The 27,267-nt window shown below is 34.2% G+C and overlaps 1 protein-coding gene across 5 annotated transcripts in view; it reads left to right on the top strand.

Moving 5' to 3' along the window:
- Nucleotides 1-1,578: 1,578 nt before the first annotated feature.
- The window catches only part of LOC135222975 (dynamin-like 120 kDa protein, mitochondrial), a 33,837-nt gene continuing 8,148 nt past the window's right edge, over nt 1,579-27,267 (top strand). The window contains exons 1-17 of one of the 5 annotated variants that reach the window (XM_064261457.1): nt 1,579-1,750; nt 3,841-3,919; nt 4,395-4,586; nt 4,838-4,982; nt 5,700-5,825; nt 8,155-8,208; nt 10,331-10,411; nt 13,137-13,262; nt 18,134-18,238; nt 20,623-20,927; nt 21,461-21,616; nt 22,050-22,175; nt 22,425-22,655; nt 22,961-23,106; nt 23,558-23,719; nt 24,580-24,767; nt 25,278-25,492. In XM_064261457.1, coding sequence (XP_064117527.1) covers nt 1,719-1,750; nt 3,841-3,919; nt 4,395-4,586; nt 4,838-4,982; nt 5,700-5,825; nt 8,155-8,208; nt 10,331-10,411; nt 13,137-13,262; nt 18,134-18,238; nt 20,623-20,927; nt 21,461-21,616; nt 22,050-22,175; nt 22,425-22,655; nt 22,961-23,106; nt 23,558-23,719; nt 24,580-24,767; nt 25,278-25,492 — 2,469 coding nt within the window. In that variant the 5' untranslated portion in view covers nt 1,579-1,718. The remainder of the gene's footprint in view (nt 1,751-3,840; nt 3,920-4,394; nt 4,587-4,837; nt 4,983-5,699; nt 5,826-8,154; nt 8,209-10,330; nt 10,412-13,136; nt 13,263-18,133; nt 18,239-20,622; nt 20,928-21,460; nt 21,617-22,049; nt 22,176-22,424; nt 22,656-22,960; nt 23,107-23,557; nt 23,720-24,579; nt 24,768-25,277; nt 25,493-27,267) is intronic. The other 4 variants (XM_064261458.1, XM_064261459.1, XM_064261460.1 and 1 more) reach the window with 4 other exon arrangements.

The raw sequence follows: 27,267 nt of genomic DNA, 5'->3' as shown, positions 1-27,267 counted from the left end.
TCAGTAATTCAGCAATGTGGTTCTAGACAAGGATAGGGATGTATGGATCCATTGGGAAAATGCTGTAGATTGCATAAATGATATGTAGACAGGAGAGTGACTGGCCAGGTGTCAAAATAGACGAGAGTGTGTTATGTCTTTGTGTCAGTTAAATATCATTATTAATGGAGTGACATGAGAAATTGAGAAAGGACTGAAGTAGACTCAAAGTTATTGGGTAAAATACCTTTTGAATGGTTTTATGTTTACAGATTATACTGTGCTGATGGGGAAGGTGAAGACAAACAGCAGAAAATATTTAGAAAATCTGCAAAAAGAAATAAATTTTTTATGAAGAAAGTTAGAAAGACCAGGATTAGACTGCATATGTAGCAGTTTGATGGACTTTGGTAAGCTCTTGGGCAGGTATATAAAAAAGCTAAAAGTTTCATCCATGAATCAGCCGTTAAATTAATTATGTGTAGTACAAGGCAGTGTGTTATGTTTTAACATGTAACCATCCCTTGTTGGACAAAGTCTTAATATTTTATATATATATATATTGCATCATACGACCTATTGCCAGATTTCCATAGTAGAAGAGTAAAATAATAGAGTTGTACTTTAATCCTTTTGTTAACATTGGTCCCTCAGGGTTGCGTTCATACAGTTGATACTGTCCGTAAAAATGGTTTCAAAACGCTCATCCTTCTTTATTAGTTGAACAGAAAAAGTTTCGAAATAGAAAGTGTCTTGGCAATTGTAACATTTTAAGATAATTTATACTTGTATAATGTAGACATTAGAAATAAGACAAGATCTTGATTCATAGTTTTGTGTTCCTGATAAACATTGTCTCCAAATCAGTATTTTAGTTATAGGTTTTTCATTCTTTTTATTTCCTTAAAGTATATCGCTTCTCCGTTTATCAGAATTAAAACTAAAGCATACCAAGTGACAGGAAGTTAGTATATAATCCATAGACTTTTTGAAAATGATTATATTTCTAATCCTCAACAACGCGAACAATTGCAGGTGAGCAACGCTATGGCGAAAGATGTCTATTCTTCGTAAAGGGGTCATTCATTTTCCCCGAAACATTACGGCGTTAAGAGAATCATTCTAATATATTTATGAGTAAAGAGGTTATTTATTGATGGAAGCTAGTAAAGACTCTGAAAATAATTGCATTTCTAATCCCCAACAATGCGAACAATTGCAGATAAGCAACGCCATGGCGAAAGGTTTCTATTCTTCGTGAAGGGGACATTAATTTTCCCCGATGTATTACGGCGTTGTAAGGATAATTTTAATACATTTATGAGTAAAGGGGTTATTTACTGATGGAAGTTACCATATCAATAGACTCTTTGAAAATAATTGTATTTCTAATCCCGAACAATTGCAGATGAGCAACGCGAAGGCGAAAGGTTTCTATTCTTCGCAAAGGGGACATTCATTAACCCCCGGCATATTACGGCGTTGTGAGAATAAATTTAATAAATTTATGAGTAAAGGCGTAATTTATTGATACATAAATCATCATAATTACATCACGAAACGATTTTCGTCTTCAGCGTGAACTAACGCGGGGACGAAGGTTCATGAACGCGCCATGTCAACATCGTAACTGGTGGACTTATTATCCTCATCAGCTGCTCCTGCTTGCAGTCGACGCTTCCTAATTTATAATAAAGTTTATTCGAGGATTTTTTCCATGACAGCTTTCAAGTAACGTTATGATGTACAAGCTGTCGAAAGGGAGGTTCGGGTGAGTTGGGCTTTCTTAATTAGAAAGGAAAAGTGCTGTTTTTCGTATTGTATTTTAGACCTATGGGTCTAATTTGACCTATTGATTCGAGACCGGTGTTCTTGCATTAAGGGTCAAGAGCATACTAGCTAGTAGGTCTATTCTTCGAAACTAAAATAATTATGTAATCCCTGCCATTGTTAGTTTTGGACTTTTTTTTAGTATACCTAGTTAGTAACGAAGTTTTGTCTAGCCTAGCAAGGACAGGAGTAGGCTACTTATAATTTCTCGTCGGCCTAGCTAGGTCTATAGGCCTAATGTCCCACTCTTTAGGCCTGCGAGTAGTAGGTATCCCTAGGATGCGCTTGTATAGATTTACTACATCCTAAATCATAGATTTTTAGTATTTTGGATTTTTGTCAAGGTTCTGGTAGGCCTAGCTACCTATGACAGGTCTAATGTCTCGTACATTAAGGTATCCTAATGTCCAGCTCCGTAGGCCTATCCCTAGGCCATTGTAGTATAACTTTATCAATGGCGTATCATCAAACCTGAACAGGGATTTTGGCGCTCATTTGGATGACGTTCGTCCATTAGCAACCTCCTGTTTAGGCTCTGTCAGTGTTAGGCCTACTCCTTTTCTTAGGGCAATTTGACAAAACTTTTGGGAAGTGGAAGATTGTTGGGTTTTACTAGGCTAGGCCTATTAGGAGAATGGTCTTTTGTCCCTTTTAAAAATTTTAGGCTTATTATTTTAGACTGTTACACAGAAAAGATACGTAATCCTTAGTTTCATGTCGAGTTTTGTTAAGAGTAGCTAAACGTATTATTGTATAGGCATACCTATCAGTGACATTCCAACTGAATTCTGTTTTATTTCATAAGAAAAACCGATAAAGCTGAAGACTTCTTCCGTGACCTGTTTCCCGGTAGTTGCTGACTGGAATATTTACCGCCTATTGTTGGCTTTTGTTTATGTTGATGGTATTTAGTATTGTCTTTTGCTTAAGTTTTTTTTTTTTCATTCATCCCCAAGGGGCAGGCACTAAACATATCACCCATTATGCTCGTAAACTAGTAATTATCAAAATCAGAGAGGCAGGGTAGTAGTCTTCAGTTTTCAGTTTTACCAAAATATTATGACATACAGAAACAGTTATACAGTGGTCCCCCCATATTTGGAAGGGATGCGTACCAGACCCCCCCATGAATAGTTAGAACCTGCAAATAGTTGGAACCTCTGTAAAAATGCTCAAAACATCCTGTTTTGTTAGTTGAAACTTAAGAAAAAAATCACAAACAATTTTTATACCTGGTTTTTTTTAATAGTTTTATCACAAAAAGTGCATTTTATGAATAGATTGATAGAAAAAAACCCAAAAAATTTGTGGATATTTCTCATAGAAAAATACCGGGAATGTGTGAATTTTCTGCGAATAATGCAAGGAAATGTTTCAGAGAGAAATCCGCGAATGTTTGAGTCTTGAATTTGGAGTACGCGAATACGGGGGTCCAGTGTATAGATGTTTCATAATATAAAAGGTTAAATAAAACAGTAATGTAATTAAAAATCTCTTCCTTTCACGTACTACGTAGGTATTTGTGTTTGATTCATAAGTGTTCTGTTCAACATGATTCTTATTCTTATGTTGGTCTCCCTATTCCAACTTTTAATATTACATCATTATCAAGTTCAAAATGATGAACTAACAACTGCCAAAACATGTTTTCTTCTTTGAGAATAAATTTTTCAGCCATACCATATAGTACATAAAGCCATAAAAAGTAAATTGGAGCCAACACACTAAGCAAGAGCATGAATGAACGCAGAGATGAGGGTTAATGTTCTTATAATTATAGTCTTATTATGTCTTTGGCCTGTTCTAAAGGAGGAAAAAGTCCATTAGTATTTGTCAAAAAGTTTCTGCTAACATAAGCAGTTGGAAAATCTGATACATATAAAGTATGAATTCATATCTGTTACTTTTAAGATGTACGTATTATACATGGATTGATGTTAGTTTTCACCATTGCTTCATTAATTTTCTAAGTTTTGAAGGGAACCTTATGTCCTGTTTATATTTCACTTAAAACATTTTTTTTTCCCCCAGATATGTCGTTAGAATTATAGGAGTTAGCCAGTCACGATGGGTTAGGCAGAAGTTATCCAATCAAAATGGAAATCCCCAGGTGCGTATGAGGTATTTTTTTTTTAAATGTATGAAATTGCATTCATAATATTTATCAGTTGCCTGTACATACAATATTATTATTAATCGTTTTATATTATTGCAGATTATTATATATGTACAGTGATATTTTAAGATAGAGTTCATTTCATTAAGTTCATAGGAATATTTAGTATGGTAGTCGACAGAAAACTCAAACCCATTCTTTGGCTATTGGAACCTAACCATGTTGGAAAGTGAGAAGTGGATTCAGACTCAATATGTATCCATCACATCATTATGAATTCACATCTTGTACATAATAAGTCCTGTTAGCTGCCGTATTGTCTTTACATTATACTTACCTCTAACAGGTAGCCATTAATTCGTTAATTATTCAAACCCTATTTTAATTCATTGGGAATAAGAAATTTCTCTTTGACTCATTAATGACAAATGTTAAAAGATTTTCTTTTTAAAAGGGTAAATTATTTCAGGTTTCAAGGATTGTGAGACATTATGTGACCTTGCATCCAAATAAAGGTGGATTGCTAAAGTTCCCAGGTCCTAATTATGGTGTCCCTTCAAGAGGAATTGGGATGATTATAGCCAGAGTTCTCAGAGGAGCCCTGAAAATCCGTTACATCATACTAGGAGGGAGTATTGCAGGCGGTAGTGCATTAGCTAAAGTAAGTATCTTTGTGGTATATAAAAGTACACATTTAAATTTACTTTATAATAATGCATGATGATTTCAGATGTGCCACACATGCCACTAGAATCTTTAGTTCTATTTGCCTCATCATGACTTCAAGTATATATAATATACAGTAGTACATTGCTTTTATATCAACATATCCAATTTGTAGTGAAATATTTTAAAATTTGGCAACACAGTAGTACCTTTGTTGTAAATTTTTACAAATGCTGATTGTTGCAGACTTACGAGCAGTGGAAAGAAGCTCTACCGGACGCAAAATTTTTGGAAGGTCTCATGCCTTCACAAGAAGATTTGGATTCTCTCAGAGAGTCCTTGATATCCTACCGGGACAAAATAAAAGATGCAATACCTGATTTTACTTTAGGTTAGTAGTAAATCTTTCTTTGTTTTAGTAATATGTTCACTGTTTTATCTAAGTCATATATACTACCTGTCAAGTGACAGTTTGTTCAAGATTAATTTTGAATATAATACATTGATTTTAAAATGGTGGTTCCCTTAGTTCAAAACCATTGTTTTATAAGAACCTTCGGTGCTAAAGACCGAGTCTGTATTAAAGTTGAGTGGTGCTTTATTCTCTGGTAAGTGTTTCATAAGTATCTGGTGTAGAAAAACGGATGAAATTGTTTTTTAAATAATTTTATAAGAATTTGCCATATACACTGATCAATTGATTTTTAAATAATTTTATGAAAATTTACTTTATTAAATATAAGGCCTGTAGTATTACATAAAAAAAAGAAATAGCAAAATTGGAGTTTAAAAAATCGTTGTATGAAGACTGATTTATGGGCACTTGAGTTACTGATGCGTGTACATTGGGAATAAATGAAGAAAAATGTAGACAAATTTTATTGAAGAAAAATGCAGATAAATCTTATTTTCGAATGATTTTATTCAAAAAAATGATTCTATTAAACTTGAGACTATACACTAGTCAGAGAAGTCCCCTGTTGGAATTTGTTAAATTATCAAAGGTCATGTTGTTTTTGAATACATAAATGAAACTTGCAAAATTGTACTGCTATTCTAGATAAATAAATATTTTTTTTTATGAAAATGCAAAACATTTGTTCAACAGATCCTAAACTAAAGGACCTTGGAGAAGATAAATTTGACCAGCTTGTTTTGTGGTTCAAAGAGCGATTGGACGATGCCATTCAAGCTGCTGAAGAAGAGAAAACTGAAAATTCCTCATATCTGGATGGTAAGACACTTTTTGGTATGGTGTTGAACCTTCGATGTGTGATATCTTTTCTTTTTGTCAAGTGATTGTTTTTTCTGTGGGTCTTGAAACAATGGTATGGATGTGAATGCTATGTCAAATGCAGCTACCTGCCATTCTACATACACAAACTTCTACCTTAGAAATTTTACACAATACGGTAGGAGATTCCTTATCTTCTTTATTCTTTCTATCTCATTATTTCATCTGTTTCTCACATGTACGGTATGCTGAGTTACCACTTTTCTCTGAATTAAGCCAACACCTTTACAATCACTCTCAAAGAGGCTCGTCCCTCCTCACAACAGCCTTCTATAACCTACTCTACTCGTTTTCTCTGGACCTTCCTAGTTTTTAGGCTCTCCCCTTGACTTCACTGGTGGATTTGAGCAACTCGGTCTTCCCTCCTAAATTGGAATTCTGGCATATATGACTAATGTGTAGGGGATGAAACTAATTAACTTGTTTGATGAAATATTTTTTCATGCAAACCTATCCCCCAGCCCTTCAGGTTTCTCTGCCTCATATCTAGAATACACTAAATGTTAGGCAGGTTCTAGATGGCAGATTTATTGTGCTATTATTGATCTTCAGATAAAAAGTGCAGTTGTCTGGGTTATTCAAAGATCACAATTGTAGACATTTCTGAATTGTGATTTTTTATAAAGAACTGATTTTGTCTAAAAACTAGTGTTGATGCTATAATTCTCGTAATTATTTATGATATATTAATATACACTCATTCGCTACGTAAAATCGCCATGTAGAAATTGTGTTTTTCTAAGTTTCATTTAGTTGCTGCTTTTTGGTCCATGTTTTATTTTTACAAATTTACTTTTTTTCTAAATTTAAGACCGCACAAGTTGCTATTTAAAATGATGCCACACAAATTTTCTGCATATAGTATGACTTGAGTTAATTAAACATAAATTTTTTTTTTTGTAATTATAAATGCATTAATCATAAATAGCCTTATTCTGTGTAAAACATACCCAGGTTGACCAATTCAAGAGATTTGGAAGACAAAACCCCACTATGTAAGCTCAAGCTGACTCCATTATGCTGCAAGGTGAGATTCCTTTCTGTGCCTTAATTGGAATTTGGATGGTTCTACCAAAATTGCCATGATTCTACTATTGTCAGTTCTTTCTTGTCCTGAAATCTTAGGAAGGTGGAAGAATCTTCATTATATTTGGCTGACTCAGGTTCTAGATATGGGCCTTTTGCTTCAGTCTGTCTGCTTAGCCAGGTTTAGACTAGGATTCTTGCCTCAGTTACCACATGGCTGCATTGTCTTGGCCTGTGGCTTGTCATTTCTTTCATGACTAGCTAGTCCTGGCTTCTTCAAGGGAGGAGTTGAAAAGACACACACAGCTTTTTCTGGATTTTTTTTTTCCTTAGGCCTGGAGGTGAGTATGGAGAAGTTGGATCCAACCTTTTCTACATACGTAGTATATTTTAAAACACTGTCTCATAGTTTCTCTCTCCTTGAGAGGACAAGTTTGTTACCATCAAATTTGCAGTTAGTCTTATGTTAAAAAGTAGCCTCATTGTCTCCATCCATCAAGATTCCAACCACTGAGTCAGGTACTTGTGATCTTTGTTGGTAGGGTACTGTCAGAATAAGCTGAAGGGAGTACCATTGATGCCAACAGATCCCAGACTCCTGATGTTTTCTGATGCCTTAACTGGGAGATGGGGTACTAACCTGTTGGAGTTGCAATCAGTGGGGTTTGGTTTAGGGAGTCTTTTCATGGGATTATGTGACAGTTTCTTTAGAGGACCTTTCACTGTTTAGGACTATGGCCCATAGTTTGAACCATCTCCCTCTCCCTGGCTTTTAAGGATAGCTGTAATTCTCAGCCATACATAAAGCAGGCAATTGGTTTGTCAAAATTCTTTTGCTTGAGTTTACCTACATGATGTTTTTCATATGTCTTGATGTTGATGGGGTTTCTTCTCTCTAATCTTTTATGGGTTAGTGTGCCTGGGTATGTTCTTGACAGAATGTGGCTATTTATGATTAATGGTTTTGTATAAAAACATATTGTAAAAACATCTTGTTTTTGGTTGGTTTGCACAAAACAGTAAAACTGCATTCAGTTTCTGTTATATTGAAAGTTAAACACATAGACTGTTGCTGCTGCATCACAGCAGACTTACCATTTAGTTTTCACAACAGATAAGAGGTTTTAAATGCACTACTTAACTGCACTACTGTTTTTGAACCTTGGAAATTTATGTCTAGTTAAGTTACTAACATATTCCTGCTATTCTTCATTGACTTCTGTGTTTTCGTTTCCCCCTCCAGGCGAGATCCTTACCCTGGCCGGGTTGGCAAATTCCCTCACGCCAATGCTGAAAGGTGTGTAGAATACAAGAATCTTAGAAAGCCAACAGGCATACCAGAAGAGTATTATGTTTAACTATCTTAGGAATAGTGGTTAATATTCATAGTTACCATCATTCATGAAAAGGACAGTGAACAATTGGAGGAAGTGAATAACCTTCTGTCTTTTTATCTCACCATGATAAAGTTTTTTTTAAGGGAGGTAACAAGCTGGAAAGGTTGATCACTTTGTGTTATATTTTAGGACTTTTCAGGTTTAGCTTTTAAGGCTCTCATGATTGGCTTAATGAATGGTATTTTATGGCATGTTCAGTATCACTGGAGTGTTTTTTCTTGTCTGCTATTAGATTTTTGCAAGAGACTTTTCTTACTAATCTTTTATTTTTCCCCACAGGCTTTAATTATTGACATGTCTTGTAATATCCTGCTTTCTTTACTCGTAATAATCATATTTGCTTTTTATTCTTGTAAGGTTAATTTGAAATGTTGAAAGCACACCATTGGCAGTTCCTAGTTTTTCTAAATTTGTCCTGTATTGAATGCCTCTTTGAAGTTCAACTTACAGCATATGTAAGGAACTCCTTATTTTGGTTTTAGGTTTTTAACTTTGCTCATTAAGTTTTATTTTTTATATGTTTTGAACGGTTTAAAACATTATTCTAAAGAACCAAAGAGCAACATGTAATGAACTTGGATTGGTTAAGTCACATTAATTGTATTCCATAGTTAGAAAATAGGTATTGCAAGTACATTGTTTATATTTTTTGTTACTTCTCATAACTACACTTTTTATTGCCATTATTGTAGTGTGTTGTCTAATGAGTTGGTGGCTTCAGGTCTTGTAATCACAGGAGTTGCTGAGTTTTTGAAATTTGTTGTAGAGCCTTAGTTTTTAAAGAGAGGGGAATGTTTTGTTAATGTTATTTGGGGTTTGACTACTATTTAGGGAAAATATAGACATGTTCATGAACAGGATTTTATTGTGGAAAAAACTATAGCAGTTGTATTTATGTTTCATATAAATCAGAAGAAAGTTTGTTAAATTATTTTGAAGAAAATAATTTTACTTAATTGGATTTAACTACAGAGTTGAATGTTCATGTCCATGTTAGCTTTTACTATAAGGTACAGTGGTTTTATCAAGTTAAAGCTATACCTTGAAAACAGTTTCATGTCCAAGCAAGAGAAATTATAACATTGGGAATAATGGTGCTTGTCAAGTTACAGATAATCACCAGAAAAAAAACATTGTGTTATTGCTTTTTTCCCATTTATAGTTCCCATTTATAGGGCTAGATATGTTCTTTCTACTTTCCTATGTCCTATACACTTTCTGCTGAATTCCTATCAGTACAGTAGTATTTAAAAATATTAAGTAGTTTAACCAGACCACTCAAGCTAAAGTTTGTAACTCTCATAGGGATGGGCCGATAGGAACTGCAAAATATGCACTTGTTTTTTAATTTGATAATGATAAGCTTTAATGGAATTTTACTAATTTTGTGTGAAGTTCTTTGTCTTTTATGTAATTTTTTATGTTACTGATGTTTCATTAATGCAATAACACAACTTCTGAGAAGTAAGCTACAATGAAGCAGTAGAGATGTCTTGGATATTTTGTCTCTCAATCCTGGAAATGTATTTGTAATTGATGAAGAGCCTGTTTGTCTTCGACAATTCAACCTACGTCATTAATCATAAACGACTGATATTATATTTTCAGATCCCCAAAAGATATTTCATCTCTTCAGTGTAGTCAGTGTTTTGTGTTAATTTTTGAGCTATGATTTAAGCCTTTGAAGTATTTATTGTCATTGTAATTCACAAAGGAGTGGGAAGCTACATAACACCAATGTCTTGTCATGTAGCACAATAGAATGTGCATTGGTAGACTAAAGACAAATATGATACGTATTTTAAACCTTTGAAGTAAAGTCAGCTTTTTTATGAACTAAAGGTGATGAAATACTCTTTATTGTCAGGCTTTCTAAATCTTGAATTCTGCACACTTTTAAAATTGTTCAATCCAAAATTTATCATTGAATACACTTTATGTTGGATTTAGAAGTAAGTGCTTGAATTTAGTTTAGTACACATTGTCACTCATTTTAACAGAAAATATTGCTATTAATTCCAGATTTTTCATCTGATCTGAAACAGCATGCAGTATCTTTTTCTGCAATGGGTTCAGCTGCGGAAAAAGAGAGAGAGAAAGCAGGTAAGATTCTTTTTAATTTATCTGCTATTGCATTTTACTTTATTTGTATATGTAACTCCACTGTTCTTGTCCAACTTTGTAAAAAGTAATTGGAAAAATGTTACAGATTTACTCTTGTATTTTATTTAGACTGACTTTCATCAGTTATGGCTGTATTACGTAGTTATTCTTTGCTTTTTCTGGTATGCAACATTTTTCTCGTGAAAAATGAACTACTCTGCTCTTTGGAAAGGGTTGGTTCTGTTGTGGTATCAAGTTGAGTGGTTATTGTAAAGGTTTAATGTAAAAGCATTTAAGTATTCTTGGACATATTGATTTAAATCATTGACATTTATTTCAAAGTAGGTATCTGAATAACCACTAATTTCAGTATCAACACAATGACCCCATTTTATAAAGTGAAAATTTCATATTAATATGGGCTGCAGAATAGTAACTGCCAGTTTCTTGTCAGCTAGAATTAGGAGTTGATTACTTTTTAGCCCTTTTTGAAGCCAGAAGTTACTCAACACCTTGTCAGTGAAATGTAAAAAGTTCAAAAGTTATTTAAACTGATTTTCAGGACTTTATGTTTGGTAAATCACACTTGAGGTAAATACTATTATAGTGTAGCAACCCTTTTGTGCTTTTTTAGACCACTCCCACCCTCCCATATGCTGCAGAATAGGTTAACCCACTTTAGCATGTATGTACGTAATCCACTTCTAGATACTTTTGACTGACTTCTTATTTGTTTTCTACTATGGTGTAACTTTTTAACTGATGATGGTAGGATGAGTAGAAAATATAAATCACAGAATGGGTGATTCAATGATGGTAGCAGAATCTCTTAAGATTCCAAAGAGAAGATCATTGTCTGATCTCTTGCTATGGTAATGAAAGTTGGAATGTATCAAATTTTTTTATTATTATTCAAAAGATGAACCCTGTGTGTGTGGAACAAGTCCACAGGAACTGAATAAGCCATCTCTCCTTTGTGGGCATGAAGTGTGGGTGATAAATGCAAATGGAGAATAATTGAAAGTAGTTGAGAGAGATTACTTGTTGGTTTGCCCGCATGAAAGTAGTGAAGGCTATGATAGAAGTATCCCACCAAGAAAACCATATATTCAGTCCCAGAAATTTCAGATTTCAGGCAAGGATATAGGGGCAGTATAAAAACCCTTTTTACTAGGTTTCCATTTCCTTTTGATGGTTCTTTAACTTTTTTTTTCTACTGAAATTAGTGTCCACAGTGTCTGAAGGATTTTTTTCTAGTTTTTTGTATGTTTTTCATCAGTCAAAAAATTTTAGTTGTCAGTTTGGAATGCCTAGTACATAGGGATAATAATAGTTTTAAGTATATTATGTGCAAAAAATCTACCAATATTTCTCCCAATGTACCTACATTATTATTCTGGGCAAAGCAGTTAAATAAAGAAATTTGCTTTCACATCTATGTTTTATGAGTATTATGTATAGGATTGTTGATGTAAAAATGCATAAGATACAGACAGGAAAACAATGCAACATTCATTCATGTTAGTGACATCAGTCTTGCCAGCATCAGGACACTGGTCAAAAAGATAGTTTATTCCAATAGTATAGTACTGGAAAGAAACATTATTAAATCCATGTTTATATAAGAGAGCTTTTGTAAGAATATTCCAGTCAGAGAATATTTAAACTTGATATGAAGAGTTTTTAATTAATTTGCATTTTTCATAGCTAACAAACCTGAGGTCTTAACAATAGGATAAAACTTTGGGCACCTGCTGGAAACTGGTCAAAAACAATAAGAAATTGTATATGCAAGGAATCTGTGGAATTTGCCATCTAAATGTACATGAGGTGGAAGTTGGTCAGCGACCACTCTATTTGATTTACAAGAAATACGTAAAATATATAGGTTTTTAAAGAAGTTTGTTTTACCTAGCCCTAGACCAAAAGTTTGGACTTACCTGCACCGGTAAACAAGATTTGTAAAACAAATACAGACTTAAATGCAAATGGCAAGTGAGTTTACTACTCCTCCCTTCCTTTTCCACTTATCATTTGAGAATACTTTAGTGTAAGTTTTATAAATTTCTACCTTTAGTCTCAGTCCTTTTGAATACTATGCCTAATACTAAAGATGAAACATCTGTAGATATACATGATGTATTCCAAAATAGACATTAATGCTGAAGAGGAGGTAATACGCATGTATTTGAACTGTCTGTAAAATTCTTGTAAAATCGTGGAACTTGAAATTTTATTAATTTTGATTACCGTACTTACGTATCTTATTAGTTTTGATTCCTTACCTTAAAGGCCATTATATTTGCTTGCTTTAGGTGCTCTTCAATGTCCTAATTTGTCCAGATTTGTTCATCTACAACAGGTTTGACATATGAGAATGCTGTAGCTGATGATTCAAAGCATGGGACCATGCTGAGATTGTATATTTTGTTTAAAATTCTAATTAAAAATTTATTAGTTCCACTGCACTTATGCAAATTTTTTTTTTTTTACTTTTCGTTCAATTTTCTGTATCCTGAATCTACACACATTGTTTGCAACCGCTTTGAGACTTGTGAGTGTACAGTGACTTTATTTGAAATCGGCTTCTATGAAGTTTCTTTTTGTTTTTTTTTAAGCATCCATTTAATCATCTGAATTTTGACCTTTTTTTTCTTATCTTTTAAATGACTGATTTGCATGCTGTCCTAAATTCATCGGGCCATTTGTGAAAACCTTGTTGCAGAGCTTCTTCGCTTGCGATTGTCTCAAGTTGAAGCAGAGCTGAAAGAAAAAACAGAGAGATACAATAGGGAACTCTCCAGTCTCACAAATGAGAATGCGGCACTTACAGGAAAAATTGAGACTAATGGTTAGTTTTCCATTGTGCAAGTATTGAGATAACAGTACTATGTGAGGGAAAGTTTGTTTTGTCTTTTGTTTTTGGGAATTCTTTTGGCTCGGTTGCTTACTAACAATTAGGTACAGTAATGTCTATAACACGGCTCTCTGATTTTATGTAAGTATCATTTCTCGGTTTCTTTTTAAGTACTTGAATGGATGATGAGAAATGCATTAGGAGGTGGCATTTAACAGGGGACATTTAAAAACGAATTTATATTCAACATCATTTCTCAAAGTTATTTTTTCTCTTATCTTCTTTTCATTTACTGCTTTTCTTATGTTCTTTGTTGGTGTGTAAATATAAATTATTTTGTTTAATCTCTTTTGATGGTCGCCTAAGTCTGTTTACCCGGCTAGTTTGTTATTGCAAGTTAAATGAAGAATAATCTCTTTTGAAAATGTTTGCACTATTGTGAAGTTTTTAACAAGACCTGTGAGTTATGTAGATACTCAGGAAACTTGCCTGAAGGATTTGTCCATCTCTGAAACCTGAAAATTGTAGCAAGACAGAGTTTAGTTCGTTAGACTACTAGATGAGAATAGATTAAATTGAATAAGTTAATAGTAAAGGCAGAAAGTAAGGAGCAGCTTAACAAAAGGATGGTATGAAAAACCTGGAGTATGGCTTCCAGTTTGCACAAAAACATACAGTAAGACAACTCTACAGTATACCTCTTTTGTTTTGAGGAGGTTCAAAAAATGAAAGTAAAGGCTATAGAAAAAAAGGAACTACGTATATGCAAATAAATAATGAGTAACTGGTTTTAAAGAAATCTAAGTAGGTGGTCATTTCAATAGTTTTTTTTATTGTTTGCATATTAGAGTTGTTTTGTTATATAAATGAAGGTCTATGGCAAAATCATCATGCAATGACTACATGTCATACTACTAGAAGTGTAGATAGTAGTTAAGTAAGTTACAACCAGCAGTTATTCAGTGTGAATGGTACAGATGGCTGTATGCAGTTGTTGCTGTGGCCTTTTTATTTCCTTGTTTTCACTTTAGGGTGATTCCCTATATAATTAACTTTCTCAAATTAAGGTTTAGACAGTAAATTCTGGTTGTAAGAAAAGAAATCTGTTTGTCATACAGAGAAAACAACAATTATGGCTAACTTGCTCTTGCTATCTATTAAAAAGAGAGTGGCCTAATTATGAGGTTTTTGTCCAAGTAAAAAAATATTTACCTTAGGTACAATATTTCCATGTTCTTCAAGGTCCTGGGACTTTTCAGTACATTTCAGTTATGATTTTGTGTTGGCCTTGTTGCTTGTGTTCAGCGTTGCTTTAACAGAGGACCCTAAGTAAATCATTACTGTCATGTTTTTCATTGAACTGGTGACAGAAACTCAGCTGTGTGTGTGGTAATCACTTTAGATTATGTAACACCTTGTTATTGTAACTCGTACAGTTTTGAAGGGAATTCATCCTTCTGTCTGTCTTTGTTGTCAATTTGTTTGTACACAAGTTTATTTAAATTTAGTCATATCCTTTGAACAACAGGAGAGACTTCATATTTTGGATGCATCCTCCTTTTGTGAGGCCTTTCAGTTGACACCATAGTCTTTTTACTAACAATAGCTGCCACATTTCGTATGTGGTTGAAGGGATTTCAGTAAAATTTACAGAGAAGTAGCTTGTCATGCATAGGTGTGCATGAAGTGCGATTGTCTGCTTGTCTATTTACGTCTATCTGTCATTGTGCATGTCATTACAACTCATACATGGTTGAAGGGATTTCAGTCAGAGATAGTACAGAAATATTACCATTATGCACACCCTTAAGGTAGGTCAGCTGTATGGTAGCCTGATTTCATAAACTGTGCTGTTTTATGTATAGAGTACTACAGATTCTTAGTAGCCAACCTTACTTTCTGCCTTTTACTTCATTGTTTCCGTTTTGGTCTCCCACCAGTCTGTCCAACTACTACTCTTTGAACTGACATTGGTCCAGTTTTCTCCTCATAAAGAGAAGGTTCATCCTTTGGGTGACACCTAGAGTGTAGAAAATAGTGCAGGTAAAGTATTCCTTTATTAAGAAATTGTGATTGAAAGGGTATTTTGTTTATAAGCAATTTTGCGACCACTGTAGTAAGTTTGTCACATTTTTTCTATGGATATTAACCTGAGTTGTTGGATATACAATATGCAGGGTCATTATGAGTCCTCTAGATATTTAAGCCCCTTTTGGCATTTCTCATTGTGCTAGGAAGAAAACATTAAGTTTGTAAATGAAGAAGGCTGTGTGGGGCTTTTGTACTGTACATGCTTTTTGAATCCACTTACATGGGTATTGTATATACACAGATATTGTAGTACTGTATACTTGTACTTCAATTTTAGTGCCACCTGAGACTGGATATTAGTAAACCTTGCACTATGTTTTGGTCTGTGTTGCATATTTAATTTTATAAGGTTTTTTTTTTGCACAGTATGCATTTTTATCCCTTAAAATTCAAACAATAGAGTAGGTTACATTTCATGATCTTTTTAATCTGTGTTATGGTTTTAGCAAATGGTAAACGTTAGTAAGGATGATTTTGTAGCAGAAACAGAAGATTGGTCAAGCTCTCTCAGTCTTTGTAGCTGTCACTTGTAATATTTTTAGCGATGTAGGTGATAAGTTCAAAAGTAACTACAGGATGAAAAGAACTTCGAAGTTATACATACTCAATGAATTGTTTTCCCCTTCATCTGTACATTGGTGGATGGAAATTAGTGGGAAAAAAATGTAGTACTACATGATTTTGACTTCCAGCCTCTCTGTTCTTGTATGTTTGAGTTTGTTGTAATACTACAATTTTTCTTTGGTTTTTTTTCCCATTGCAGATTTGTTTTCACAGACTTTGTTGTTGAAGTTAAAGAGTTTATTGCCCCAATAGTTTTGTTCTTCATTACACACTGTATAATACTACTGTGAGGCTTGAAGTAAAGCCTTTGAAAGTTTAATGGTTAGAGTTTTAGATGATACTGCAGTGGTAAAGCTTACGCTTTCAACTTGCTTTAATTGGTGCTCTACATAAATGTGAATCAGGTGTTGTTTAGCAATGTCATGTCTGATATTTTCTGCAGTTACAGTTCATAACCCCTGGAGATTTTGCTGATAGCAAATGACATCATGCAAATATGCATGAGATTCCGATGACGTCTTTGAAAAATAGAAAATAGAAGTTAAATGGGTAGTTTTGAGATGGTTTCAGAAGAGTGTTGGGGTTGTTCAACTTTCTCTATGCAAGCAGAGCTGTAATATCTTGGGAAACAAAAGTCTATCAGAAAACGTCTGTTGACATCATCAGCATGCCATTTGTATGAGTTCCCTCAGGCATTAGCATTGCATTTTAAAAACTGCTTTTAACTTGGTACCATTGAACACCTGAAATGCAGTTTGTGGATTTATTTAAAGAGGAAGACTGCAAGAACATAGCAGCAAAACTTACAGTTTCATCACAACCCCTTCAGTCATGTAGGTATTTGCAGCACATCTTCAAGGAAGTCATTTATTCCCAGCAAGAGGAGTCAATGCATTGTCTTTACACTAGAAATCTAGACAGAAGAAGATGCTGGTCATGCCTTCCAAATGGTTTTAACCGACCCTTCAGTTGTCGTTTCGGTTAAGGAAAGTTGTATTTTGAATGTTGGTACCTGGCAGTGCCAACCAGTCTTTGCTCTCTCTATTTAAAAGATGTCATTCACAGATAGTTGGATTTGTGTTTTTTATGACTAGTAGTTGTATCAGGTCAAGTGTTACCCATGTAGTTTATATAAAAAGTGAGGAGGGTTATTAATGGTATTGGAGCATCCAGTTGTTACATACACCATCAGGTAACCATATTACTTAAGTCTGTTAGACAAAAGGCTTTTGAGTCTGGGGGTATCCAAGACCTTGAAGGTGGATACATAAACCTGATAAATTTGTTGGAAAAACTGGTGCATATTTTGTAGTACAATTCAGTATTTCATGACGAGTATTTCAGTAGTGTAAGGTGTAGGTATTTTTAATAGTCATTGCTTTGGGTGGGAGATTGGTATTGCTTCATTCAGCCACTGTATACTAATATTAACATGCTCACATACAGAACTATTGTCTGTGCATTCATTTATTTCCAAGGCAGCCTTCATGTTAATGCTTCTCTTTATGAGAGTGAGTCTTGGTACTTTACCCAAACATTACTCCTCCTCCACTGCATCTGTTTTGGATAGTTTGCATAACTCAAGTTTGCTTTATTTTTGTGCGTTCTCTAGTGCTGACATGACTTGGTGGAATGCTGTTTTCATACTCAATAAGAAATAGGTTGCTTTGATAAAGGAACTATGATTTAACCTGCATCTTTGGTTTCTGAGTCATTTACTTTTAGTTTAGTAAACCCATTAAAAGCTAGATGCCTTTTAACAAAGTTGTAAATTTTTACATTAGTAGTAGTTTCATAATAACCCAAAGCATGCAAGTTAGCATGACTTACAATCTGTAGTCTTAATGTTTCACTCTGCAGAGGTTTATGTACATACTTAAATTAACTGGGCTTGATAAGTTTTAAGTAATTGATCCTGGAAGAAAATGTTCCAAATTCCTTGTTAGCTTGAGTGAAAAATTTTGTTAATCTGTAGTTAGTTTTACAAATGATTCTTCCTAGTAACTTTCTTTTGAAATTCAATACATGACAATAAGGGTTGGTTGCTTTCATTAGATTATTCTTGTGCTTGTCTAACTGTTAAGTTTTTTAAGACATTGTTGTCAAGTCTTGTAGAATTGATGTGTAGTATAAGTTATATAGGGATTCAGCTTTGTTGACTTTCATTTCTCAGGAGAGAACTTTGTATTAACACAGCTTATTGTCTTAAGCTGGTGCTGTAAATGAACTTCAGGAACGGAAAGCAGTTCTTGAACGTGAAATTTCGAGTTTGCTGAAAGAAAATGCTGGCCTTAAAGCATCACTCAGTAAAGAGGGTCAGTATATAGATTATCAGCTTATTAACATCATGCTGCTTGCATGCCTCTTGTTAAAACGGTTGCTACGAAGTGCTGGGTTTTTGTTACATAGGTATTATGATTTAACATAAACACAGTAACCTATTTTATGTTGAGGCAGATTGCATCATTTTTTTACATGTTTATTTATGATAGAATTTTTACCAATTTTTCCCACATAAAGTATCGCATCTTAGTAATCAGACCTTACCAATATTTAAAAAGTAGAGCAACTCAGAGCTTGGGATATGCCATATGGTGAGGACCAAACCATGTGGAGTTGGAAAACATGCCATTCATGTCATCAGTTTCTTCAAGTCGTAGAGTGTGATGACTTTTTCTTGTTATTTTCACATCTCTTTCATTTCTAATTTTGTTTGTTTGCATGCTCTTAATGTTTTAGCGATTTCTTTATTTTCTAATGCCACATATCAATCAGTTTTATCCAGAATGATTTTTGGATTGTTAAAACCTCTGGAATTCTTTAGGAAGTCTTGTATTTATTTTATTATGACTGGTTTCCATTGGTTTGAGAAAGATGGCCCTTAAAGGTACCCCATTTACTTCTTTTTATTGTGTAACTTTTTGCCTGTTTATATGTTATGTTTACCATCTGCATATGTTCCAGGCTACATCTGCTATTCTGCACATTTGTGCGTTTTAGATTTTGATTTGGTCAACCACTCAGATTTGTATTGTAGGCTAATTGGGAGTGAGAGTTTGTACCTCATATGAACACATGAACTTGATGTTCAGATCTTCGTATAGTCACGAAGTGAGGATTAGTACTTCCTAAGCATATTTTATTGTTTATGCTGTTGAATTCTGAACATTTTCATATGTTAGGCCATGAACTATGAATTTTCTTTGGAGGAGCTTATCATCCATAGTAGTCTTCAGTTGTTGTAAAAGCAACACTCAAAAGCAAGGAATTACATATGGTAATTATGATGTGTTGTGTTGTATTGATTTTATTATTCTTTATTTAGTTTTAGTTATAAGCTTTTTATATTTATTTCTTTTATAAGACATGAAACATTAAAATACAAGCCATTTTGCTTTTGTAAAACTCCTGAATGACAGAGTTCAACTGTAACCTAGAAAAATAAGATTGCACATTGTATAGCAAGTAGTTAATCTCTTTTGTTTGCTAACATAATCAAGTGCATCTTTGTACTTTAGGTCTAAAGTAAAATGAACACAAAACCTGTGGATCACCTTATCAATAAATTAAAAGGTGATATGTAATCCTCTTGTCAACTCTAGGGAATATTCCAGACACGTCATGTTTACCGTATGTGCGGTACATCATACGTATCATTCTTGTTATATTGCAAGTTAAGGATGCATTTAATTGTTAAAGATATAGTCATCAATGTATCAGAGTTTAGTCATATTTGATGAACTTCAAGCTTCAAGAATGGTTGTCAGTCACAGGCTGTACTGATAAAATGGCCATCAACCAGACTAGAGAGATCACTGCAAGTTGTAAAAGCTTTCCTGAATACTTTCTGGTTCTTTAGCATCGTGGTGAATTTCAATCATGAACTGTTGAGTGATGCATTTCTCAGTGATATAATAACTAAAGTTGGCGTTAGTGGTGCCCTTTACTTCTGCATGTTGAATGACTGAACTTTCTCTAATGTGAACAGCCCTCTCCAGGTGTGGAGTTTTGGCCTCAGACTTCAGTCAAAATATTTATGACTCATAGAAATGTAGTTGTGTATGTATTAACATTTTTCACCATTCCTACATCAACAACTTTTATGTTAACTGGGAGAAAATGCTGCCCTCATTACAAGCTGTTAGAGAAAGACTGCATTGGCCTAAATGCTCTTGTCTATTTGTCATGACATTTATTCATGAAAGCCCACTCTTCATTGATACAGTCTTCTATTGTACATAATCCATGTATAGAATATGCAACTCAGTTAATGTTAATGCCAGTTAAAGCATATAGTGGTATGTAACCATATTGATTGCCTTGAATTTGCTTAAAACCTGTATTATCAGGTTTAATTGGTAAAAATTGACTTGAATTCATGCTGTTTTATATAATTCTCTCTCTCTCTCTCTCTCTCTCTCTCTCTCTCTCTCTCTCTCTCTCTCTCTCTCTCTCTCTCTCTCTCTCTCTCTCTCTCTCTCTCACAGTATTCATGCTGTGTGAACTAAAGCTTACTTCATCAGCTATTGGTATATACTAGACTGTTTCATAATCTTTTTCTCTTTGGCTACAATTTTATTGATTTGCCATGCAGATTTCTTCCAGAGTACTACAGAATAAAATCTTAATTTGTTGATTGTGAAATATTTGCCTCTGTTACTGATAATGCAAAGTAATGTCCATAGCCTTTTTTCCTCAGAAAATATCCGAGAAAAGTATGAAGGATTGCAGGAGGAGCTAATGCAGGTACAGCTCAAATATCAAAAGGAAGTGGAGAGACTGGAAAAGGAAAACAAAGAGCTGCGTAAATCCCTAATGCTCAAGGCTGGTGATACTATAGGTCAAAGGAAAATAAAAAAGTCCCTTATAGACATGTACAGCGAAGTTCTGGATGAGCTATGTGATTATGACAGCAGTTATGATACTCAGGATCACTTGCCAAGGGTGGTGGTTGTTGGGGATCAGAGTTCAGGGAAGACTTCGGTGTTGGAGATGGTAGCACAGGTAATCAAGTATTTTTATCACATCACCGTGACATTTTTTGTATTCGCAAACAATCCAATTTGCTCTACCTTGGGAATAATACCTAAGGGGAAATATAATTGCCAAGTGGTAGTCACCTGGTAAATTCCAACCACCAAACAGTATCTACCCAAGACTTCAGTGACAAGGTCTCTTACCACTGGACTATCAGCGGTAAATTTTTAGTGGAGAGGTGAAAGGACTTAATATTTTTCAGTGAATAAATTTATATTTTTTTACTTTTACTTGGAAAGAGGTAAGACAACTCGTCGCTGAAGAGTGAGCTAGTTGTTGTTGGTGGTTTGGATCCACTGGGTGACTACCACAAATCAATTAGTATACATAATTCCCTTTTGGTATAATTTCCAAGGTATAGCGAATTGGATATTAAATGACGTTTATAGCTCAATGTTTGTGGTTATTCGTATGTGTGAAGTATTGTTTTGAAAGATTTTCTTTAATTCATGAAAATTCATGCTGAATTTGTATTAGTATGTGATTATTTGTTTTTTCAGGCCAGGATCTTTCCTCGTGGTGCTGGAGAGATGATGACCAGGGCTCCTGTAATGGTCACGTTGAGTGAGGGTCCATATCATATTGCATCATTCAAAGATTCAACAAGAGAATTTGATCTTACTAAAGAGTCAGAATTAGCAGAATTGAGAAAGGAGGTAAGTTGTGTGTTTGGATTTATTTTAATGCAGTGGAGTTGTGGACTGTATATTTTGGCTATAGTATTGTGGTTAAAAGAACTCATGTTTAGTCTATTCTGTTTTATAAATGAATATTCTTCAGAATAAATTTCCTATAATTTGATGCAAAACTGACAACTTAGTGAGGCATTGACAAAACCTTTCCATTTTTACCCATGTGAAACCAGTCACTTTGATTCACCACATTGTTTCTTAAACTATACATGTTTGTTTTTAATAGGCTTTATTAGGTATCGGTTGGTGGAATTTATAACCCTTTATACAGTAAAGTTTCAGTTATCCAATGTTTAACTATCAGGAGTTGTGTATGGAAGCTGTCATATTGGAGATTTTGATACAGGGTATATAAATCCCAAGAAAAACTGAAAGTGAATACAAATGTTTATTCCAGGTTGAGTTGAGAATGAGAAACAGTGTACGATCAGGAAGAACAGTCAGTCACGAAGTCATATCCATGAGCGTCAAAGGACCTGGTCTCCAAAGAATGGTTCTGGTCGACCTGCCTGGGATTATAAGTGTATGTGATTCCTAATTTATTCAAGAATTTTGGGTGTATTATTGTAGTGATGACATACTTAGTTGACATTATTCACTTATCCTGATTATGACAATGTCTAACAGTTATACCCCACATATAAGGTTTTGAAATGAAATCTGGAGTTATACAAAGATTAAGAAAAATAGTATTCTTTGGTAAGTTTGTAACTGTACTTTCCAGGATTATTGATGAAAGCATTAATGAAGTTCCATAATATTTTGATTTCAGACGGTGACTGTAGACCTTGCAGCTGATACTCGTGATGCCATCCGAGCAATATCACAACAGTACATGTCTAACCCCAATGCGATTATTTTGTGTATCCAAGATGGATCAGTTGATGCTGAACGGTCCAATGTGACAGACCTGGTTAGCCAGATGGATCCTCAGGGGAAGAGAACCATCTTTGTTTTGACAAAAGTTGACCTTGCTGAAGAGAACTTGGCCAATCCTGATAGGGTAAGATCATTCCAGATACTTAATAATTATTTTTATTTTCATTTGTGTTACTATTTTGTATGTCCTCGCACAATAATTTTTCTTCTTGAATATATACGTATTGGAATGCAAATCTAAGGTCTACTGCATGTGTTTTTTGCAGTAATATACAAGAAAAACTGACTGTTGCATTGTATTAGTAAAGGACTGGATGTGGTAATGTTGATGAAAATGACATTGATTGAAATTCTGTTCAGAAGAAATGACTAATTTTCTGGAAAAATAAATATGATGCTTATCTACCAATACTTGTATTACTTTTCTAGATTAGGAAGATCCTGTCAGGAAAGCTGTTTCCTATGAAGGCCTTAGGATATTTTGCAGTGGTCACTGGTAAAGGGAGCAAAGAAGATTCTATTCAAGAAATAAAGGACTATGAAGAATCGTTTTTCAGAACTTCAAAAATATTCAAGTAAGAACTTTCTTATCTATCACCAGAATATTAGAGCATTGTCCTGCTGTGATGGAGCATAACATTGGGTACTCTACACTTTCCTTTCATTTCAGTGGTTTATAGTTAACGAGTTTAAAAAAAAAAAAAGCTTTCGTAAAGAACAGCACAGTAACTAAATAAATATCTATGGCAGCCTGTAATTTTTGTCTTCAGATACTTTTTTAATATTTAAATATTTTGCCTATAATAGCCTGACATTTTTGTTAAAGTTCCTGGAGATAATCATGAAATTCAAGTTATTGCTGTAATGATTAATTTCATATGTAATCATAAAATAAAATAAGTCCAAAACATTAATTAAACTTTGTTTAATAATTCATAACATTTTAGAGTTATGCCCTTTTTGCTAGGAACTTCAATAATTACTTTACAAAACAATTCTTTAAGATTTCTCATTTTTATTTGACAGAGGTGGTGTTATTAATAGTCATCAGTGTACAACAAGGAATTTAAGTTTTGCGGTATCTGAATGCTTCTGGAAGATGGTGCGAGACACTGTGGAACAACAAGCAGATGCTTTCAAGGCAACACGCTTCAATCTGGAAACAGAGTGGAAGAACAATTTCCCAAGGTAATGCTTCCAATGGTTTCACTGGTTGTACAGTGTGTTGTACTTTTGATGTTGAAAGGGCTACAAGTAATAATTATGCTTTCCTGGTGAAATGTTCTTAAGTGTTGTCTACATTCTTGGTGTTCCGCTTAATTTAGCTTGCATTTTGGAATATGGATTTTTTATATCTTGAATACACATCTGGTGTTATTTACTCATTCATCATGGAAGCACACACTTTAACAGTTTGTTACTAAGAAGGGTGACAACTGTAACCATTCATAATAGTCCTGTTGTTCAAAATTAGTCAGTAGTCTCCTCCTAAGATGCTTGAAATATCACAGCTATTGCTTGAGTTATTGTTACTGATTTATCCAAATCATCGTTAAATTATGGTTTTAAGTTTTCTGTTTATGTCATTACATGTGTTATCTCCACTCTTTCCTTACGTGTGCACTTTTTGCCCTATCTCTTCTCCTTTGTTTACCCATACCTTAACGTTATTTTGTGGGCTTTTCTATTGGTCTTCATCCTGCTACTTTAATTTCTTTTGTCGACACTGGAAATCAGCAGTCCTTATATTTCTTGGTTTGACTTCTGCTCCTATGTTTGAAATTTTCTCCTTACTCTCATTTTCTGTGATTCTTATATCCTCATCTCTTGAGTAGGAGATCTGTTGCATCAGTTAGACCGAAGCCCTTAATATATCTTTGTTCTTTTTAGATATTCTCTGATGTGATTTAATGTGGGCTGTACCAAATAAGGGTTGTATTGTTTTCACGGAAACTATTAGATTCTGAAAACAGAAACAGCGTAGTATTTACATAATACATAGCAAGTTCATTCATTATTAACCTGAAAATTATTTTATTCTGTTTCAGAACTAGGGAGCTAGACCGTGATGAGCTGTTTGAGAAAGCACGTGGGGAAATTCTAGATGAAGTCGTGAATCTCTCCCAGGTTTCCCCTAAACAGTGGGAAGATGCTCTGTCAAAAAAATTATGGGATAAAATGGCTACACATATATTTGAAAACATTTACCTTCCAGCAGCGCAAACTGAAAACTCTGGTAAAGCACTGAATAATATTTTTCATTCTTCAAATTATTCAATTAACAGTGGATAAAATAAGAACATGATGCCTTAAGTTTTGTAGTAAGCAAATTGGGTATTTTCTTAAGCAACATCATAGTATTGTTTTTTCAGTAGGAAAGTCTGTTTCAGGGGTAGTTTTCCAGAAATGTAGGCATTAATTTTTTTCCATCTTTGATTCCGTTACAACTATGTAAATGACTAAAATTATCCTTTTGCTTTCTGTTTCCTCATATTTTTTCATAAATATTAGTTGAGACTAAACAGCTTCAGAAAGCAATATAATTATGTCAAGATGCAAGGTATGTCACCAAATGTCCAAGAAAATTACAAGCTTTGTAATTTTACTCACACTTTAGTCACAATTAAGGATAGACTTGTTGAAGGAGATTTCGTGGTAGAGATGTAGGTGCAAATGTAGTACTGTATGTACTATTGAATATGGCAGATGCTTTTATTTATTAAAGTTATCATGTATCTTTTTCTAGGTACTTTTAATACAACAGCCGACATCAAATTGAAACAGTGGGCTGACCTAACGTTACCCAAGAAGTGTGTCGAAGTTGGATGGGAGACACTAGAAGAAGAGTTTAGAGCCTTTATGGATCGCGCTAGAAACTCCAGAGATCACGACAACATCTTTGACAACCTCAAAGCAAGTGTTGTAGATGAATCCATGAGAAGACATGAATGGGAAGATAAGGCAAGTATTTGTAGATATAGTCCTTAATGTTTTTGTAAATTTATAGATTTTTAAGGAGTTTTTAATTAAATGGGGCGCTTATGAAAGGTATACAGACATCACCCTACGTACGGACGTTCAACTTACAAACGTTCAGAGGTACAAACAAAAGGGATTACAAACTAAAATTGTGTTCAGAGTGGTTCCCTTTGCCGCCATTAAGTTTAGATTTTGTTTTGTGCACCTATACTGTATGTACAGTGGTGTACTACTATTGTGTTTAAGGATGAAAAGCTGTACATTATTGATTTTGTATCAAACTGCACTTAAATAGGCATGAAGAGTACAGTAGCTAACTTGTAAATATTCAGTGTGCAAACAGCCATCCAGAGTGTAACTCATTTGTAAGTAGGGTGGTGTCTGTATCCCACTTATCCTATGAAATATAAGCACTGTACTGTATTTGCTGACATATACAATGTACTTTTTTTGAAAAAAGGTCTGAAAAATTCATGGTGCACCTCATAAGGTGAAGATAAAGTTTGCAAGTTTAGTCTTCAGATAATGTGCTATTGGTTTCAATGTTGAGTAACTAATCCAACTCTCAGACGTAAACACAAACTACTGTGGTCTCTTGTAACAGTGATAGATTCTACAGATACAAGAACCATGCAATGAAATGTATACAGTTAAATTTGGAATGTTTCCTTTCCTATCAGAAAACAGTGGATGTTAAATCAGATGAAAAGTATAATCAAACACCAGGTCTGTCTGAGACGAAATTGGTTTTATTGATAGGCTAGGATTGCACCAAAATGCTCCCCCCCATATATTTATGTGCATCTTGTATATTGGTGTGCCTTATATGCCAGCAAATACAGTGTATGTATTAGACTATAGATACAAATATGACTAGAGTTACAAATATGACTCATGGATATATTTGCTAATTGAGCAGCAAATGAATTAGGCTAGATATTAGAAAATTGTCTAGGATGTAAATCCTCATAGTATTTTACACTGTAGGTCCTTGGCTTCCAGGAGCTTCATTTGCATTTTGCATGAATTGTTTTTTTGTATGAACCATCAAGTCATCATCTTTTATATATTTCTATTTATTCTTTGTCACATCTTTCCCTTTAATAGTTCATAATCCTTCAGCAGTACGACATTAATTTTTAACATTAATTTGAAGCATACTTTGACTATGTATGTAGTCCCCGACTCAGGACTTGGTTGCTTTCTTATTGATTAATCTTGAATTGAAATAAGTAGGAACTGGAAATTTAATGTGTTCTACAGATTAAATTGACAAAAGCTTCATTTAATAGAGAAGGAAATATGTACCTACGTATAATTGTGGATTTTCTTTACCCATAAATATTTGTACAGGCAGTCCCCAGGTTACGACGGTCTTGGCTTACGACGTTCCGAGGTTACGACGCTTTTCAATTATATTCATCAGACATTATTTCCAGGGTTACAACGCATGTTCCAGGGTTACGACACCTACAACGCTCATCTGGCAGATGAAATATGACACCAAAAATGCTAAATAATCAATATTTGAAGGTTTTTTTTATGTAAAATGCCATAAGAATGCAGTTTACATAGTTTTCAATGCATCCAAAGCATTAAAAGTAAGGTTTTCTTAGGATTTTTGACGATGTTCCGGTTTATGACGATTTTCGGCTTCTGACGCGTCTCAAGAACGGAACCCCCGTCGTAACCCGGGGCTGCCTGTACTTTTATTTATGGTATTAAAGTAGTCAGTGTGTGTCTGGCTCAACATAGTA

Source organism: Macrobrachium nipponense, chromosome 8 (genome assembly GCF_015104395.2).
Source record: "Macrobrachium nipponense isolate FS-2020 chromosome 8, ASM1510439v2, whole genome shotgun sequence".
NCBI classification, from domain to species: domain Eukaryota; kingdom Metazoa; phylum Arthropoda; class Malacostraca; order Decapoda; family Palaemonidae; genus Macrobrachium; species Macrobrachium nipponense.
Note: the sequence above shows the minus strand (reverse complement) of the source record. Positions and strands in the feature narration are given on the sequence as shown.